The sequence below is a fragment of the Lygodium microphyllum genome, chromosome 30 (assembly GCF_053477565.2).
Source record: "Lygodium microphyllum isolate KBCC chromosome 30, Lygodium_microphyllum_v1.1.10, whole genome shotgun sequence".
Taxonomy (NCBI): domain Eukaryota; kingdom Viridiplantae; phylum Streptophyta; class Polypodiopsida; order Schizaeales; family Lygodiaceae; genus Lygodium; species Lygodium microphyllum.
In genome coordinates this window covers 39,839,294-39,858,837 of record NC_141164.1, presented here as the reverse complement: position 1 = coordinate 39,858,837, position 19,544 = coordinate 39,839,294, and the positions used below count along the sequence as shown (strand labels likewise).

Sequence of the window (19,544 nt, the reverse complement as noted above, 5' to 3'; positions counted from 1 at the left end):
TTTGATCTGCTAATCTTTGGGAAAGTGGCAGAACTGGAGTAGGTTGAGGTGCCCGCTGTGCACGTCCTCCTGGACGAGGAGTAGTTGGAGGCACAACTCCGGGCCTAACTTCTTCTCCACTAACATAATCCCAAAGATTTTTCGCCACAAGCACATTCTTCATCATAAAGGACCAAAGTGAGTAGTTGTTACCATCCAATCTGTCCTCCTTGGATATATAAGTAAAGACATCTCCTCCCTGATTTGCCATGATAATTAATTACCAAAAGAAGCAAAAGAGCAATGTCCAAGCTGGACCAAACTGGAAATCTCAAAATTTCCAAAAATTGCAGGAAATAACTTTCTACGATTAGTACACTGAGGTGCACTATGTCAAAACTATCTTTAATGTATGCAGTCCAAGGTGCATTCAGTGTTCAGCAACACTGTATCAGCAAAATCCCCAAAATTTCTTGCCCCAAATGTGTCCAAAACAATCTATCAGTGATGACTGAAACTGCAGTACATATCCCAATGTCCTCAAAAAACACAAAAACCCCAAAATGTCCGATAAATTTGCCGAGAAATTTGCATCCACCGTGTTTGGGACACGTATCCATAGTTTTGTGTCTACTTGGGTAGAAACCCCTCTCTTCTAGAAATTAATTCTAGAATAAAAAAGCAATTTTTTTTTAAAAAAAAAACTTGGCAAATGGGCAGCCTAGCAGGTAGCGAGTTGTAGAGGCGGCGCTGCATACAGATGGGCGGTGTTGGCCATAGGGAGGGGGCGCTTGCCACAGGCACGCGGGCAACGCTTAGCAGGCGGGAGCAGGAGACGCTTTAGACGGAATTTGCGGGAGCTGGAGGCGCTTTAGATGGGATTGGCAGGAGTTTACTTAGGGCGCAGGTGGCATTTTAGGTAGCGTGACTGACGGCGGGCGGCACAGGGCAGAACGCTGGCGGACAGCTGGCGTGGCGAGCACTGCCATAGACGACTTGTAAACCCTAATAGGAGAGCGCAGATGGGCAGCGCTTCCAGGCGAGCTGGTAGTCGAGTTGGTGGTGCAGGACACAGTGCTGTAGGTGTTGTGGAAGAGGCTCAGAGACGTAGCACAGGTGCTGAAGGCAGAGGTGGCTTGGCTGGTGGAGCAGGACGACCTGCACCTGTTGGTGGCTGCTGTGGCAACCTGGAGGTCTGTGGCGACAGGAGGCACAGCTGGATTGAGCAAGAAACTCCCCAGAGGCTGAGCGGAGTTGAGCAGAACTTGAGTTGAGCTGAATAGAGCCAAAGCTCTGATACCAAATGTGAGATGGAGACAAAATCGAAGCTTAGCACAGAAATCAGTAGACAGTGTGAGAGTGAAGCACGACACCCAATGCAATCTACTGAAAGAGTGTAAACTAAAAGTACAAGGTAGAACCCTTAAACCTTAGGGTTGTAGGGGGTGTTCACACCCGAACACGATAAGTGCTCGGAAGTGTGTGACATAAACACATACGAAATAAGACCATAAGTTTGGGGGAAAAAACCTCTCATACCAAGAGTAAAAAGTGTCCCAGTGTCCAACTGATCACTGACACTCCTATGTGAGCGTAGGCGTAAGTGAGGCATAAGTGAAATACCCAACATCTTTCTCTCTCTCTCTTCTCTCTTTGTTCACTCTTTGTCTTGGTCATTCGCTTTCGTATTACTTCACTCTGACATAGATCGGGAGTCGGCAAACTCTTTGAGAGCTGAAGTGCTAGCTGTTTCAAAGCTTCTCACTTGGCAAGGCAAACAAGAGCAGAGGCCGATGTTGAATAGAATGGTGTACTTGGGATTGGTCATTGTTGTTGATGTTCTTTTACCTACTAGTAGGGCTGTCATGTCTTTTAGATCAGTTCGATGCTACTTTCATGTTCCTAGAGACTGTCACCATTTGTGGGATTCCATCTCAACCTCCTTATGCACCATGCAGCCTCTCACTCTTTGGATCGAGAAACCCCTTGGCGAGATTGGATGATTAATGGTCAGCTATATTTGGGACGTGCTTTGGTCAATTAGGTATACCACTTGCTTATACGTGATAAGGATTGACTTGCCTAGAAGGGCAACACCACTTGGGGTCCCTAGAAAGCTCAAGTGTGGTGGAAATCTATGGTGACAAGATGGCTTAACAAAATGCCTAAGTGCAAGGTCTTAGTTTAGCGAATGCTGATTGGAGCTCTTCCTCTTGCCTTTGCACTTTCCAAGCGTTAGATTTCCAATGGTTGTTGTTTCTTTTGTTAGACATTTGTGAAAACCTCTTGCCATCTGTTCCTTTCTTGTCTAGTTGCCAAGAAGGCTCGGTCATCTCTACCAATCATAGTCTCGTCTCTCATGTTGAGGTCTATCACACTACACGCATCTACACACAAAGACCTTAGGAAAAGGCTTAGGGGTTCCTACCCACCCATTCTCATCCAATTGTTCCTGTAGTCCCTTTACCAACTTGTCTATAACATCCCCTTTTATTGTTGGAACAGGAGGTTCAGCCTTAGGAACAACCATAGATACAATTGGCTTAACTATAGATTCAATAGTTTTGCCAAAAGCAATAGGCAAGGCCTCAACATGCAATTCCTTCTTCTATACTTCTTGACAAGTGCATTTACAACATTTTTGACATGCTGACATTTAGTTTTAACCCTTCAGTAGATTGATATTCAAACAAATCATCCAACTTCTCATGCAAAGCACAATTTGTAGCCTACAAAAACATCTCAAATTTTTGGGCTTCAAGAGCATGTTGCTCTATAATATCCAACTGGTTAAGTTTTCTTTTAAACTCTCAAAGAAATTCTGTAGCTATCAGTCCTTTACTCAACTTCATGATACACTCTTGAAATGTTTTGTGTGTAACTAGATTGGCATTTTCTATGTAAAATTCCTTTCTATGTGCCTTAAGCACATGCCAATCAGCATCTATAAATACAATTCCATAATTCGTGATTTTAACTCTTGCATAGTGAGTCGTACAAAATATTCATTCCATGCAATTTGAGCCACCCCATAGAATTCCATCTTTAGTGCATACAAATGCAGATATGTGGATACATTCCTATCGCTAACAATTTCATCTCCTGGTCTACATCCTCCAAAGCCTTTACGAGGGTCAACTCTAATTTTGTAGATGCATGCAATCTTTGTTGCTATTGCTATTATGCCTACAAAGTCATATTCATATTCTCCATCAATTGCTGAGTAACATTACTTAAATCCAATCCTTATAAACATCCTATCTTACACCTTTTTTATGGCTTTCACATTGGGTTTACCAAATGTCGGGGGATAAAAGAGAAGAAAGCTGAAACCATGGGGGTTTCACAAATATGGATGCAGAGAGTAGAGGTTGAAAAGAAAAAGATGAGAGAAAGAAGAAATATATCACACACCAAATGAGTCTGAAGCCAAGCCTTTGTATTACTATCAAGAGTAATAGTATTTGATCAATCCAACCCTTGTTGAGATAACTGATCAACTCAAAATCAATTGCCCAACATAAACCCCTTACCTTGAATAAGAAAAGATCAGAATCTTGTTGTACATAAACTTCTACAATAGGCAAAACCATCAAATCTCAAACCCTATAAGCAATGGAATATGGCCAAATCTTGAGGACAATAGTCTTGTCCTAAGCTTGGATGCAACTTCATTTCGCTCTTACATGCAAACTCAAAATATGGTCATCCAGGTACTTAAATAAATCGAAATAGACATGCAAGTACAAGTAGAATTATGAAAATTTTCTCAAAATAGTCGAAAAATCCCCTTTTCATAAAACATATTACTTTTTTTGTATTTTTGGGCTTGGATAGACTTGTAGCACTCATGATAAGTCCATGCATCTATTTTAATCCACCCGAAGTTGTCATTAAGTTTATAGAACTTACTAATAAAGACTTAGACTCTAGGTGGGTATGTCTCAATGATCCCCTTTTTCAAGTTTAGCTAAAATCCTCCTCCAAGAGGAGATTAGAATTTTTGTTTCTAGCAAATAAGATATCTCCAAGTAATTCTGGTTGTGGTTCTTTTGCCAATAGCTTTTTAAAAATTTGGCTCTAAAATCATTTTCTTCCTCATCAATTTTCGTGAGCTAAAGACCTCCATCTCCTAGTGTGTGGTTGAGATGATACATACCAATAGGAGCTAAAAAGGTATCATATACTCCAAAAGAGAGACATTGAATGCAACAAATGCCTGAGCATTCCCTACAATGGTGGAGATAATATTGGAGATTTTGTTTGAAAGGATTACCCCTTCCATGACCCAATTAACAGAATCAAAATATTTTTCAATGTCAATCTACAAAAATATCATATTTTGACCTGATATAAAGGCCCATTCAAAGGCCATCATGATGTTAAGCACATTATCAATAAGCAATCAACCTTTTATGAAGACATATTGGCACTAGTGGATATGATGCTGTTACAAAAGGGGATGCAAGTCTATTAACAAGGGTCTTTGTGAAGACTTTATATGCAGTTCCCATCAAAGAAATGGGCCTCCAATGGTTGAGTGGAGAGTGTGCTCTAATATTGATGTTATGGTACTCCTAGTCCATGAGCCAAGGAAATGCCTCTCGTTCCAATATTTATCAATCATAGTGGTGAAGCAACTATTAATTTTAGGCCAAAACTGTAGTAGGATTTTGTCTTATGACTCCATCAAAACTGGGAGACTTATTTTTTCCAAGTTTTAGTAGTGCTCTCTCCATCTCTTCCTCTTAAAGTCTTCATAGAGGAACATGTTGCCATTATCTATTGTGCATCTACTCACTGAACTCAACAGAGCACCTATAGCTTGTTGATCACATGTTCCTTCTCAGTTGTATAGCAAGCAAATATCTTCTTTGCACAAGCGGGAGATCTCTCTGTGTTCAATTAGCCATGAGCCATTCTCCTTGGAACATACTATAGATCCTTGACAAGATGCTTCTTATAAATTCGACCAAATTTTTCAATTTCCTATACCAAGCTTCTTGCCTAATATATTGTTCCTTCTATAGCAGCATTGTTTCAGTTTCAAAAAGTTTTCTTCCTTTGGATTCTTAGAGTTGCTTAAGTATTCCTTCATGCTTAAGTATTCCTTCAATCCAATTTAAATCCTCTCTTTCTTTACCATGGCTAGCTCATCTTTGAGAATAACTTTGAACAAAGATGCAATATCCATTGGTTCTAGGGATTTACCTATAAAAAGACCAACAAAAACTTAGAATTGAAGAGAATAACATTGGTGCAAAATTTGTTTGCATCCAATGTAATATTCTTGGAGGCGCTTTCTAGTTTCTTGTCCATGTTCTTGCTGATGTAGTTGGCCAATAAATCAATAGAAATTTGGGGGTTCACTTCAAGGTGAAGTCAAATGTCTTCTTTAGTGTTGATTGATGGATCCCTCTAAACATTCTTGTGTTGCAACAATTTGGTTGATGCACTACGATCTTTATCCACTTCCATCTATTTTTCTCTCATTCTCTTGTGAACAACTCTTGAGCTATCCTTTCAGTACCAAGTGATTCATTAGGGGAGATAATGGGTAAGTTTAATATGTGCATTGACTGTTCCGAGTCTACTTCAGAACACTCTCTGATGGATACTCCAGAAAGCTAGTTTGCAATGGACGTTCTCAAATAAGATCTTTGGTCATGGCTTTCTCCATCAGCTTTGGGGTTTACATTTCACTCAGCCCAATAGTTGGCCACATGGAGATATTGGGTCAAGTTTCTTGAAAGGTTTCTATGCCACTTTCCACTACAAGGCTTGAACTCATTCGAAAGACTAATTCTTAATGTGTAGAAGCTGTCAAGACAATATGGGATTTACCACGCTTCGCTTACTAGGCAACGTTTGCATGCTGTGAAGGACATGCTAGCCATCTACTGTTGCTTGATTCTCCACAAGATGCTTTTTTGGTCTCATTATCCACAAAGTTGGGTGAACTTATTCAAGGCTTTCAGTTGCAGTCTTATCAACAAGCTAAGCTCGGGGATTAAATCAATGGTCTTTAAGACAGTTCTTGTCAAACTCATAAAATTTTTGGAGCTTTATGTGCACCCCTTGGATACAAATGTGCTTTGATTTTGTCTCATAGGCCACATTGGCCTTTTGGAGATGTGAATATCTCTCTCTCTCTCTTTTTTTTTCATAATGAGTAGTTATATTATATTAGGTCACAAAATGAGTACAAATGTTAGTTCATAAAAGAGAGACAAAATCATGCAAAGAAGTAGAAGAGATTGCGGTATGCCAAGGAACTAGATACTCTCTAGGGAGAAAATCAGCATGCTCAATAAGCTCTAATTGCTAGTGTAGAAGACCCTTGATTCTGGCAATATGTCCTTGGATGCCCACAACAAAGTCGAAGAAGAAAGCATTCTTGGTGACCCAATTATGTCAACAACCCCAAATTTTGAAAAATGTGAGAGGCTGAGAGGATTTATTGGCCAAATTTCTTCTTGTTTGCTCCTCCTCTAGAAGCAAACTGACTAACTGAAGAAAAGTAATTGGCCGTGGGACAATCCTCATGGTAAGGTTTAGGGCCATATGAAAAGCCAAGTACGAAGGAGGTAATGAGTTCAATGTAGTAGATATCAACTGTGCATCTAAGTAGTACTCATCGACATTCATAAGTTGCTCACGCAAGTCCTGAATTTTGTTCAAGTGATCTTACATAGAATCACCCTCATCCATTTTCAATGTCTCAATCTCTTTCTTTAAGAAAGAGATGTGGGTCTCATTTTTACCAGTAAACATCTGCTCCAAAGTTAGCCAAGCTTCTCATGAAGAAGCTGCAGACCGAATGTGGATGATGGACCACTGAACTGCCAATGCAATCAACTACAAAGCCTGTGCATCCCGTGTATCCCATGCTTTTTGAGTTGTTGATCTTTGGGAAAGTGGCTGAAGTGGAGCAGGCTAAATAGGCTCAAGTGCCCATTGTCCACGTCCTCCTGGAGGAGGAGTAGCAGGAGCCACAACTTTGGGCCTAACTTCTTCTCCGCTGACATAGTCCCACAAATTTTTCGCAATCAGCACATTCTTCATCATGGACTAAAGTGAGTAGTTGTTACCATCTAATCTATCCTCCTTGGATACATAGGTAAATACATCTCCTCCTTGATTTGCCATGATAATCAATACCAAAAGAAGCAAAAGAGCAATGTCCAAGCTAGGCGAACCTGGAAATCTCCAAAATTTCCAAAAATTACAGCAAATAGCTTGTTGCAATTAGTACACTGAGGTACACTCTATCAAAACTGTATGTAATGCATGCAGTCCAAGGTGCATTCAATGCTCAACAACATTGTATGAGCAAAACCCCCAAAATTTCTTGCCCCAAAATTGTCAAAAACAGTCTATTTCAGACTAAGACTGCAATACATTTGCCAATGTCTTCACAAAGCCCAAAAGCCCCAAAATTTCACAAAATCTTCGTGTGAAATGTGTCCCAAACAATTGCAAATGTAGAGATATGCTACCCAAGCACAATGCTTTCCTGCAAATAAGATTTGAAATTAAAAAAATTGAAAGAAAAATATATTTTTACCCCGATCTAGCTGTCAAGAGCTGTCACAGTTGTACTGGTGGCAAGCAGGGTTGGTCTGCACGAGTGGCGAGCTACTACGACGTTAGTGGGCGAAAATGACAGCTTCCAGGTTGCAAGGGGTGCTGTGGGAACGGTAGACCAGGGCGTGGCGTTTACACTGGAGCAGTGTAGCGCCACAGGAGCATTGGAAGACAAGCGGGTAAGCACAGGATAGTCTAGGAGGAGCACCAAAGGGGCGACAAATAGTAGGCGGTGGGGGCGGCACGCGATACAGGCAGGCGGCACCTACTGGGTAGTGGCGAAAGGGGGCGGAGTAGACAAGTGCAGCACTGGGATTGGAGGAAGTTGAGCACTGCTGGCGAGTTGTTGCAGGGGGCAGTGGCAGTCTTCCACTGAGGTGCTATTGGTGAGATAGCTGATGGGGTAGAGCTGGACTGAGCTGAACTCAGCTCTGATACCAAATGTGAGAGGCTAAGAGGATTGAAGCTCAGTTGAGAGTGTAGTAGAGAGTGTGGAGAGTGAAACACGACACCCAATGCAATAGACTGAAAGAGTGTAAATTGAAAGTACAAAGTACAACCCTTAAACCTTAGGGTTGTAGGGGATGTTCACACCCAAACATGACAAGTGCTCGTAAGCGAATAAAATAGGCACATACGAAAGAAAAGAATAAGTCTGGGGTAAAAAACCTCTCATACCAAGAGTAAAAAGTGCCCTAGTGTCCTATTGATCACCGACACTCCTCTGTGAGGGTAGGCGTGAGTGAAACCCAACAAAAAAGTGAAATATAATATTCACATGCGGCTACGATAGGGTGGGATTTTTACCCTAGAAAAAACCCAATCAAAGGGATACAACGATGGGCTAGCCATAGCTCTCCAAATATTAGACAGGAAAGTCCAGATTTTCCTGGCCAAAGGGTAGAAAATAAATCTATGGCATGAGGATTCCACATTGGTTGTGCAAAAGAAGCAATTACCGTTTAAAATTTGGTGCTTTGAAGGAGAACCAAGGGGCAACCCACCAATAATCACTCTCCAAACAAAGACCTTGCATTTAAGCGGTTTCTTGTTCAGCCATCCTTCATCACAATCATTTTCTTGGGGTCTTAGATTTATGCATGCCCCAAATTGCATTGGCTTTGGTCACCAGCCAATGACGATCCTCAATCATGAGATGGTACATCTAGTGAGCTGAATTCTTTTGAAGGTCCAGTCTTGCCAGGGACAATCAGGAACAAGTGCAGGAAAGGGTTACATAGGCTGTACCATCCTGCCAAGCTGACCCCATAAGTCATGGTACCCTCGAGGAATCCGAAAGAGTCTCCTGGCTATTTGGAATGACATCAACTGAAAAATGAGCTCTGACGAATGACTTGTGCTCCTATCTGATTGTGGCGAGGTCAGGACTGATCAGGTCTGATGAACGATATGTTAACTTACAAAGCTTATGGGAATGAGCTGGTCTGCTGCTCTGAAAAATGAGTTGTGCCCCTTTGTGATTGTGGCGAGGTCAGAACTGATTAGGAGGAACGGACAGAGGGTTGCACTCATGTTGAAAACGCAGGGGTAGCACAGCAGTGATGGGCAGGTGCAGATCTGGAGAACAATCTTCAGACTGCACAGGGTAAGGGCAGCACAGTCAGGCCAAGCACCCCGCTGGGCTGCAAGGGGGGCTTCAAGGTGGGCTGTGTGACCCACAGGTAGGCAGCGTGACAGGCCTGTGGGCTCAAGAGTGATGTGGATACAAAGCAAAAAGACATATATGACAAATTGCACGAGACATTCAAAAGGGAACTAAGTGTTGCTATTGATCCAAATAGGAAATCATGCATTAATGGTTGGGATGATACAAAATACAAATCAACGCTGACCTGCAGGTTGATATGATAGATAACTTGAACAAAGTAAGTGATGCTTGGAAAGTAGATATGGATGCATTTAAATCTAATACAAATGCATGCATCGCAGCGAAGTATATGGAGATTGCTAAACTGAAAAGGCAGCTAGAGGCATGTAAGAAAGAATTAGCAACACACAAGTCAATGATAGATGCACAAATAGCAATGCCGGTTGCATTGGAATTAAAGAAAGAGCTGAAAAATCTAAAAAAGGACATGCACACATGGGTGAATGTGGTAGAGGGAGCGTAGAAGAAAGTAGAAAATGCCAAGCATAAAATGAAAGAAAATGCACAATGGATTGAGGTAGTCAAAAGAACTAAAGGGATGCCTCAGAACAAAGTAGAAATGATGAACACAACACTAGAAGAGGAAGCAAAAAGGAAATTCCGTGCATTACGTGTTCATGTGGTGGGGTGGGTTGGAAAAGGAACCCCCTAGAGGATCCTAAAACACTTTGTGGTAAGATGGGTATGAATGATACATGCATTATGGATGCCTAGAGGGTGGGTGATTCAAGTGACAAAAGAGGTCAGATCCTCACGCTGAAATTTGAGAACATGGATAATAACAGGGCCTTCCTCTCAAAAAGAAAGGCTTTGAAAGGTGAAAAGGTTTATCTCGATGAGGATCTCACACCCGCATAGTTAGAGCATAGAAAGGCTAGCATGCCAATGGTGTTGGAGGCACGTAAAGAAGGCAAGTATGAAATGTATAGAGATGGCACAGTAATCATAGCAAAATGAAGATCACAATGACGGTACACGGCCTATGAGACATTAAGGATGTCCCTTTGGAATTGTAATGGTTGAATGAAACTTGATGTAGGTTATTTTGAGGATACTTTCCATGGGATAGACATAGCTATGTATATAGAGGCACATCAATGTATAAGTTCTAGATTACCAGATATTGTGGGATATAAACGGGAGAGTGCTTATAGGTCTCAACCTCATAGGCCAAGGGGAACCAGAGGGTCAGGTGGGGTGTGTTATGGGAGCACTATATTGTGCTCGAGAGACTAGACTAGATGCAAGATTTGTCACAAGAATTCTGATTACAAGATAATCCCACGTAGGTGCACAAGGTTAATGATAACTTAACAAGATACAAAAAATTCCTTAATATGGAACTGTAAGTATAGACAACAGGACTTGATAGGATATGAAGAATCCCACAACCTTGGACTCTAGGTATGGATATAAGATATCAGAATTACAAGATCTCCCTTGACAGGGATAAACAAGATACAAGACAGTACTAGACAATATCTTGTACTACGAGGTTACAAGGTGACAAGACAACATGAGTATAATGGAAGACAAGACAAGACTAGATACCATAACTAGACAAGAACTAAAACTGGAACTCAAAGTTACTCACTTGGAGGTATTGTCTCCTTGAGGTCCCAAGATTGGCATTGGCAAGACTAAGGAGCTTTATGGCGAGCCCCTCCTTTTATAGGTATTGGAGGGTGCCTAAACATCTTTTAGAATGTTCCATGATGACATCATCGATGATGCAGGCGACGACATACCATATCTTCTAGAAGGTTCTATGATGACATGGCAGGAGTGGGTTCGCATGGTTGGCTCAAGCATGTCCTGTTAAGGGTGCGTTCGCATGGGGTGCGGATCCATATGGCATGAGCAAAAATTAATCTGTACACTTGATCATGGCATGTCCCTGGGACAGGATGGCTATTCTTTATCGTGAGAGCCTCCAAGACATGATCCATGTGGTGTCATGACATGTGCAGAGGCTAGATATATGTGGGTAAGGCTGAGGATAGGGTGTCCGAGGAAAGATCTATATGTTGTAGTATGTTACTTTCCACTTGCCTATTCAACATTTTCCCCTAGAGAGGGATCACCATTTTAAGTACTACATGAGGACATTATGAGATATACAAGCATTGGGGACATACTACTAATAGGAGACTTTAATGCTTGAATAGGAAGTGAGTAGTAAGCCTTTTGTGATATTGAACATGAGATGTTTAAGGAGTTAGCATTGGACGAAACTCAAGATAAGGAGATGACATCATATGGATCCCATTTGCTAGCATTGGGAAGTGCTCATGAATTAGCTATCGTCAATGGCTTATCGAGATGGCTAGGAGTGGATACTTTTACTTGTTGGCTTAGTAAAATGGGAGCCAGCATTGTGGACTATGTAATGGGCTTGCTAGCATTAATTCCAGAAATTAAGCATTTTGAGAAATTTGAAAAGCTGATTGGTCTAGTAGTTGACCATGCAATCCTAAAATTCACCCTAGCATGTGGCCAAATATAGGAAACATGCAAACAGGTACACACATTTCTGCACTATGAGTTTCTAGAGAAAACTTTGCATATCTATAGTGATGGAGTATGGGATGGCTTAAGCCAGCTAGACTAGCATGAACCACTAGAGGATGTCACTAAATCTCTAGTGCAGGTTTTATATACAATAGCTATAGAGGCATTCCCATGTAAGATGGGCTCTACTACATCATGCAGATGCACTACTCCTCAAAATGCTTAGTATGATGATGAGTGCAGACAGACTACTACAAAGGGATCTTACACTAGGGACATGCACACACAAACATGCATGAAATGTCTTCCATTGTCTTGTGCGGAAAAAGAAGAGGGTTTATCTGGCCAAACCAGAGTTCTGAGATGTATCAGCTCTTTTTGAGCAGGGACAACAAGAAGCCATGGAGGAAATTTCATGGTAGACAACCCCTAATTCAATTGACATCACCTACGGCATGGCATGAACATGTTAGTGCACTGTATGATGTTCCATCACAAGAGTAGATTCCCTATCCATCAAACTCTAGGCCAACACAGTGTGGATTCTTTACGGGAGGGATTGGAGGTTAAATAATGGGAGAGCACATGATCAAGATGGCCTTGTGGGAGAACATTTTGCACATGCATGTTATGCATTGGCCCCTATCTTGTTAAATAGGTATGTGAGGGGTTTTCAGCACATTGGTGTGACCACACAATAGTGCCGATTTTTAAGAGTGGAGATCCATTGGTCACTAACAACTATTGCACTAGTATGATTGGCTATATGCTAGCAAAGATATATGCCTTTATTGTGGAGCATGAGTTGAGTTGGTGGGCTGAAACAAAGGGGATACGGTCTACAAGACAAGTTGGCTTCTGCCAAGGATACAATACATTAGACCATATATTCACGCTAAGGGCCTTGATTGAGGAGGGATGATCACAAAGCAAAAAATCTATTGTTGTTTCATGGATTTTTGCAAAGCTTTTGATACAGTACCATGTGCAAGACTCATGCACAGGTTGTGAACCATTGGGGTCCCAGAGGATATGCAGTGGTGTATTTATACATTGTGTGAGACAGTGATAGGTAGAGTACAAGTGCCTGGAGGCACAACATACTTAGTATCAAGAACGGTTGGTGTAAAGCAAGGCTGTCTGCTCTCTTCTTTGCTGTTTGGATTGTACATTGACAACATACTTAGTATCAAGAACGGTTGGTGTAAAGCAAGGCTGTCTGCTCTCTTCTTTGCTGTTTGGATTGTACATTGACAAGATTTCAAATTACATACAAAGATGGGGTGGTATGGGAGCCAGCCTGGCTAGGGTATTGATACCAATTTTGTCATATGCAAATGATATTGTGCTCATCTCAAATTCACCTAAGAGGCTATAACGACATCTGGATGCATTCCATGTGTTTTATGAAGAGTAAGGCCTCAAGGTTAATCTTGGAAAAGCTAAAACTATGGTCTTTAACACCTCGGTAGCTTGGGTGATACGCTCAAAGCATCACTTTATCTATGGTGGTTAGTTTGTGGAAATGGTTAGACAATATGTATACCTTGGGGTCACTTTCAAAGAGCCATAGTTTTCATGGAAGGAGACTTTAGAGGCTAGGCTTGCATGGGCATATGTAGCTTTGGGCACTCTAGAGCGATAGTGTGCACACATATAGTTCTAGGAGCCCCGTACCAATTGTGGCTCCTTGACACTTCAATTATGCCCACACTACTCTATGGAGCAGCCATTTAGGGCCCAATTCTTTATTATACTAAATGGGCGTCTCTCATGGATAGTAATGGACCTGAAGTACAACATTATGATGGCTGGGAACATATGGAGAGACCACTCGCCATGATGATAGCACGTATGATAAGGGCAAAAGCCTCAATACCACAAGAGATCATTCAAGCAGAGTTGGGTGCAGCACCCATAGTAGTGGAGGCACTATTCTAGGCAATCACCTTCCTCTAGAGGATATGGCAACTTCCTAAAGACCGATACCCTAAGTTAGCTCTGGAGTCTTCAAGACAACTTGCAACAAAGGGAGATAGATAGTGTTGGTATGCACATATATGAGCACTTGGCTAAACTTGCATGGCATGAACATAGACAGATTGCCACCGTTTGATTACAACCTTGATTGTCCCACTTTGAGTCTCAGCTGTTCAAAGTTGAATAGCGTGATTAGAGTAGACATCACCAAAGTGAAGACAGAGAGGACTTGGTCCAGTCCCCCCTTTCCCATTAGGCACAAAGATGGCACAATACCAGTGCCACTTCTTGTAGCTTTCCCATGATGGTTTCATAGTGAGGGCGAGAGATATGGATGCCTCATGGGCTTCGAGTTGCTATTGGATAGATCCGCACCTCATTACATCAGCTGATGATTGAGATAGGTCGATGGAGCCATGTTGAGAAAATGAGAGGATGTGCCAGCTTTGTGGATGGGAGCCAGAGATGGAGGAACACTACATTTGTAGATGCACTGTATACTATGATATCTTAGGCGGCTACCATTGCCTCTTCAAGGAGGGCTTTGGACAATTGAGATGGGTGGAGTATGAGGACCAGAGATGTTTGGGCCTTTTCTTATTGGAGTTCCAACAACGCAAAGCAGCATTGCTATGAAATCGGAGGCAATCCCAGCCACATCCACCCTCCGAAGAGCAGCTACAAACTGTTTCAGTATAGCTGACCCCTCGGTCATTGCCACCTTAGACACTACATCTCCTATCGACAAGTGCCATTGAGGGACATCCTCAGGTAGCATCACAGTAGACAGAGCTATAGCGTTATGCAGAGCACGATGCCCTAGGGTACTTGCTTGACAATGTAGGCATGCTCATATACGACACATTCGCGTCATGATTGCTCGTTATAGACGAAGATTACCACGATGACTCAGTCAAAGGTAGCTTGCAAAGTCTTGGTGGATTCCATACACTGAGAGGGAGATACTCTATACTCTTTTCAGTTTTTCAGTTTTCCATATTTTTCATTTTCCATTTCAATTTATCATGGAGACCCAAACATAATTTTATTTTCTTCTCTGATGAGAGATGGTGATACCACTTGTACTAGTTATGGTCTCATAGGCCATTCTTGCCTTCTAGAGACGTTAATAGATCTTTCTTTCTTTCTTCCTTTCTCTCTCTCTCTCTCTCTGTCTTTTGGGAGATAACCTTACCCCTACCTAGGTAGCCTATATGAGGGAGGGTGTAAGATGGCCTTCTACAAGGCAAGGTGAGTGGTGATTTTAGAGAAATGCACCAAATGATGGTTTGAGACTTGTGGGACCAGCCTGAAAGTTCTTTCTTTCTTTCTCTCTCTCTCTCTCTCTCTCTCTTTTAGGAGACAACCTTACCCCTATCTAGGTAGCCTATATGAGGGAGGGTGTAAGATGGCTTTCTACAAGGCAAGGTGAGTGGTGATTTTAGAGAAATGCACCAAATGATGGTTTGAGACTTGTGGGACCAGCCTGAAAGTTCAACGGGTTTTAAGAGTTTCAGTGCTACAAGCAAGAACCTATACAAATCCACTTAGTCGATGATAAGCCACTCAGATCTTTCGAAACCTGGTACTTTTTTGTACTATCTTAAACATTTCCTGAAATAGAGTATTGCCAATAATAAATTCAAGAAAAAACACAAAAGCAGGTAGCATCTACGAGCATATGGATGCGGGTGATACACAATCGCAATTCACATCAATTCATGATAAATGAAAGTGCTATGAATATGAACAGCATACGTCATTGATGTGTTGATCAGGTGATTCATGACCGAATTCACTGCATCTACTATGTTGCCTTTGACCTTAGCTAGGTCTACCAAACGACCATGGAATTTCCCTATTAAGTTTCTCATAAGAAACTCAACCGCATTGTCTTCTTTGGATAATTTGCTCGTCTTTTCTTTGGCATTTTGAAGTTCTTTTTGCAGTTCATAAAGTTCTACCTATAAAGTGAGATGGAAGGTTCCAATTAGTAGAGAGGAAGTGCCTTAAAACAGTGCCAAAACATTATGCCATCTTAAACTTCAGCCTGCTGACTACGATACCTGATTATGCGCCAATTGGTCCTTCAAGTGCAGAAGCTCATATAAAAGCATGCTCGATTGTTTATGAGTAGCTTTTAATGTGCATTGAATTTCTGATGCATCTCTTTCTTGTTTACTTCTAGCTTCAGTCATTTCCACCAATCGCCTTTCCAGTGAGCTAACCTGCAAGAATCCTTCAGTTTCTTAAACAATCTGCATCTCTGATTTCCAATAACGAACCACCTTGAAGATGTAAATTGTAATAATATTTCCTCAGGCACATATTTATACTACTGCCACGAGCATTTCAAGTATGTGAAACTTTGGAACATAGAGGTGACAATATATAGAAGGTGAACAACCAAATCACGAGAGTTGTTAAAAGTCATAGGACGTTCTAGTGGCAAGCATTGACCATGTGATATGCCTCTTTTCTTTTGCGAACCTTCAGCTTACTTTCAGATATGGATGCATCCCATTAATCAAGAGCGTTCTCAAGGACTAAACAAAACGCCATTATAATAACGCCCCCCACAAGAAGGCATAGTATCTAATATCAATCTTGTGCAACTTTAGCAAGGTCTCTATTTGGCCCTATGACTTATAGGTTATTACATAGAATAACGCACGAACTATCTTGGTATTATTAAGTTCCATATATTTCCCAATGCACCTAGATTCCTGAATTAGCAATGGCCTTGTGGTAGCCAACTCTAAAGAATGGAATTGTAGCAGGGGTTCTCAGTCAAAGTAAATCTGTGTGACATTTTTTTGAGTAGCGTTTGATTAGTGAGAAAGATTATGGCAATGACATATGAAGGCTTTTCTCAAGTAGAAAACCTTCTATTAGCTAAAGTGAAAGTTGGGTACAAGCTATAAGGCATAGAACAAACAAAAAAATGTGTGGAAGAAAGCTTGATATATTTAGATCATGATGATTCCTTGGAAAGTGAAGTTGCTCAAAGTTCAATAATTTCATTGCTGTGTTCTGTGCTTCATTTTAGAGAAGGTTGCTAATGATAGAGACATTATATATCCAAACCATTTGCACCAAATAAAATCCAATATAAGCCATAATAATATACTAAACACTTCTCATCTTTAATTGCAATGAATAAGTAGATGATTTCCAATAGGCTAGCTTCACTTGCACTTGTGAAATACCTTTTCTTTTACCCTAAGAAAATAAAGATTCCATTAATAAATCCCCTTGGGAAAATGTATCACAAGGCAAAGTACAAAATAACCTTGTAAGGGACTTCACAAAATTTGAATTTAAAAAAAAAACCTATCATCTGGAAAGTCTATCTCACCAATCGGGAGGTCTATAGTGCCAAACCATTTGTGTTTGACAATGAAAAGTGCCAAAATCCCAAGTCTTGAGAAAATCCTTTCTCCTCATAATCTTTGAATCGCCATGTATCCTCTACCATTTCCCACAAAGATTATGGATGATTTTTATCCAAATCTTGGAGAGAGTCTCTGCACTGGACATGTCCAATAGATATCTAGCATAGCTACATTGGGCAAGCCAAATATACTAGGCAATGATGCTAGCAATGAGCTCCCATTTGTGACAATGCTCCTAAGTCCACACTATTTCTAAAAATTCTAGTGTGTCCATCCCACTCAAGAGCTATCTAGAGATGAGATAGGCATGACTCTCATGTACATCCTCATATTCACAAATTCAGGCTCTATCCATGACTCATGTCCTATACAACCGTCCCCCATGTCATAATCGTAGACTATGACGTGCCATGAAACACCATCCTAACAGCTCTCCTCCATATATATTAGGCCCTAGGGCAATCCCAAACATAGTGTCTCTATGTCTCCTTTAGCTTCTACCATTGAACACAAGGGGCAAGTTCTCTTCCATGACTAAGCTGAGTACCAATTGCTCAACTCTTTGTGTATTAATAACAATAGAAAGAGTCATCTCTTTCTACATCTAAAGCTATCCTCCAAGGTGTAATGTGGAATGTCATAGGCGGTGTTTAAAATGGAGATGCAATAGAAGAACATGGTGGGATAGGTGGGAATGAGAATTGTTGTGTGGAAGGTGTAGTAAATGTGTTAAAATGAGATAAAGGAGCACCAACTTCAAATTGACCTTGTGAAACAATAAATGAATTTGAAGGAAAAGATTAAGAAGGAATGCTTATAGGAGATTCTTTCATCATTTGCTTACATTGTCCAGAGTTCATGTAAAAGTAAAAATCTTCCATGGGACCCATAAACCAAAAGTTACTTTAGAGATGTTGTTTCTTCAAGCATATCTCCCATACCATGCTGAAAAGAGGAACCGATTTCAATGGATTGAGAAAGATATGAAGGAAGAGGTATGTACTCCCTGCTAGTTTCCGCATGGGGATGATTGGTCCTTAGTGGAGATTTTGTCCTTCCTGCATCATTAGTAGACGACGCATTGAATCTGAAGGGGAAACCCCAAGCTTACTTTCCATTTGTTGATTGGATCTATGCATAAAAATGAAAGGTGGAGTGGAAGGTGAAAGCAGGAGGGGAAGCAAGAAGAGAGCAAGAGTTATGGAGGTTCAAGCAAGAAGAGAGACCGGTGTGTGAGAGCTCCAATAATCACAATGTGTGACATGACTTTTGTCATTAAAAGAATAAAGAATAAAGTCACAGCAATGGGCACCTGCCACCTACAGTGTACATATGTGCATGCCTGTATACAAGTAAATGTAGGTGGCTACTAGGCATGGGCGACCTTTAACCCCCGACAAACTCCCACTTAAAGGCGAATGTGCCTTAGTGAGAAGTGAAAGAAAAGGAGGAAAATACATGTACATAAAGTACAATAAGATGAGGAAAGTCATCGTCTCATCCTACGCTCATTAACTTCCCAAGGAAGGCATATTGTTCCATTGGGAGACTTTTAGATCTACAGGATTCATGTTTGTAGAGGGATCTTGACAAGCTCAATGGAATTGTTCTCTACCACCCCTATGATGAAGTGATAGCCCACCTCAATGTGCTTTGTCTTCACATGGAAGACCGAATTACGGGCCAATTAAATGGTACTCATTGAATCCTAGTGCAATGTTGAAGTTATAGTCATACTAAGATCTGCAACCAAACGACCTAACCTTAGGGCCTCCTTACAAGCCTTAGTGGCTGCAATGTACTCAGCCTCAGTAGTAGATAAGGCCATGCATTTTTGCACCTTGGACATCCAAGAGAAAGCACCTCTAGCATAGGTAAATATATACCAAAGGTGGACTTTCTACTATCTACATGTCTTGCATAATTTGAGTCAGTATAATCCACGACTCTTGTATCTTGGCTACTATAGCAAATGCACATATCTATAGTGTCTTTAAGATATCTCGTGAGACCCTTCATGGCATCCCAATATCGCCTGCTAGGTGTAGCTATACAATGTGCAACAACTCCCACTATAAATGCTATGTTAGGGCGAGTGGTTATCATGGCATACATTAAACCACTCATTGCGAATGTATATGGAACCTTGGCTATCTCATTTGCTCATCATCTAACTGCGGACAATCGGTCTAACTAACCTTCACATGAGAAGGTAAAGAACAACCAATAGCTTACCATCCTGCATATGGAATTGCTCAAGTACTCTGTATATGTACTCCTTGTGGGACAAGTAGAGAAGTCCCTTAGAGTGATTGCATGTAATACACATACCAAGTATGTATGAGGTCTATTCCATGTCCTTCATCTCGAAGTTCTTCTCAAACAGAGTCTCTAAAGCATCTAACTTAGCATGAGCACTTTGA

At 41.1% G+C, this 19,544-nt stretch overlaps 1 protein-coding gene across 2 annotated transcripts in view; it reads right to left on the bottom strand.

Moving 5' to 3' along the window:
• Nucleotides 1-19,544, bottom strand: part of LOC148009761 (uncharacterized) — a 115,099-nt gene that overhangs the window by 44,805 nt on the left and 50,750 nt on the right. The window contains exons 1-3 of one of the 2 annotated variants that reach the window (XM_087673353.1): nucleotides 16,134-16,221; nucleotides 15,793-15,954; nucleotides 15,485-15,690 (exon numbers count right to left, since the gene is read on the bottom strand). In XM_087673353.1, the coding sequence (XP_087529479.1) occupies nucleotides 15,485-15,690; nucleotides 15,793-15,954; nucleotides 16,134-16,160 (395 nt within the window). In that variant the 5' untranslated portion in view covers nucleotides 16,161-16,221. Of the gene's footprint in view, nucleotides 1-15,484; nucleotides 15,691-15,792; nucleotides 15,955-16,133; nucleotides 16,222-19,544 lie in introns of those variants that run through there. The other variant, XM_087673355.1, reaches the window with a different exon arrangement.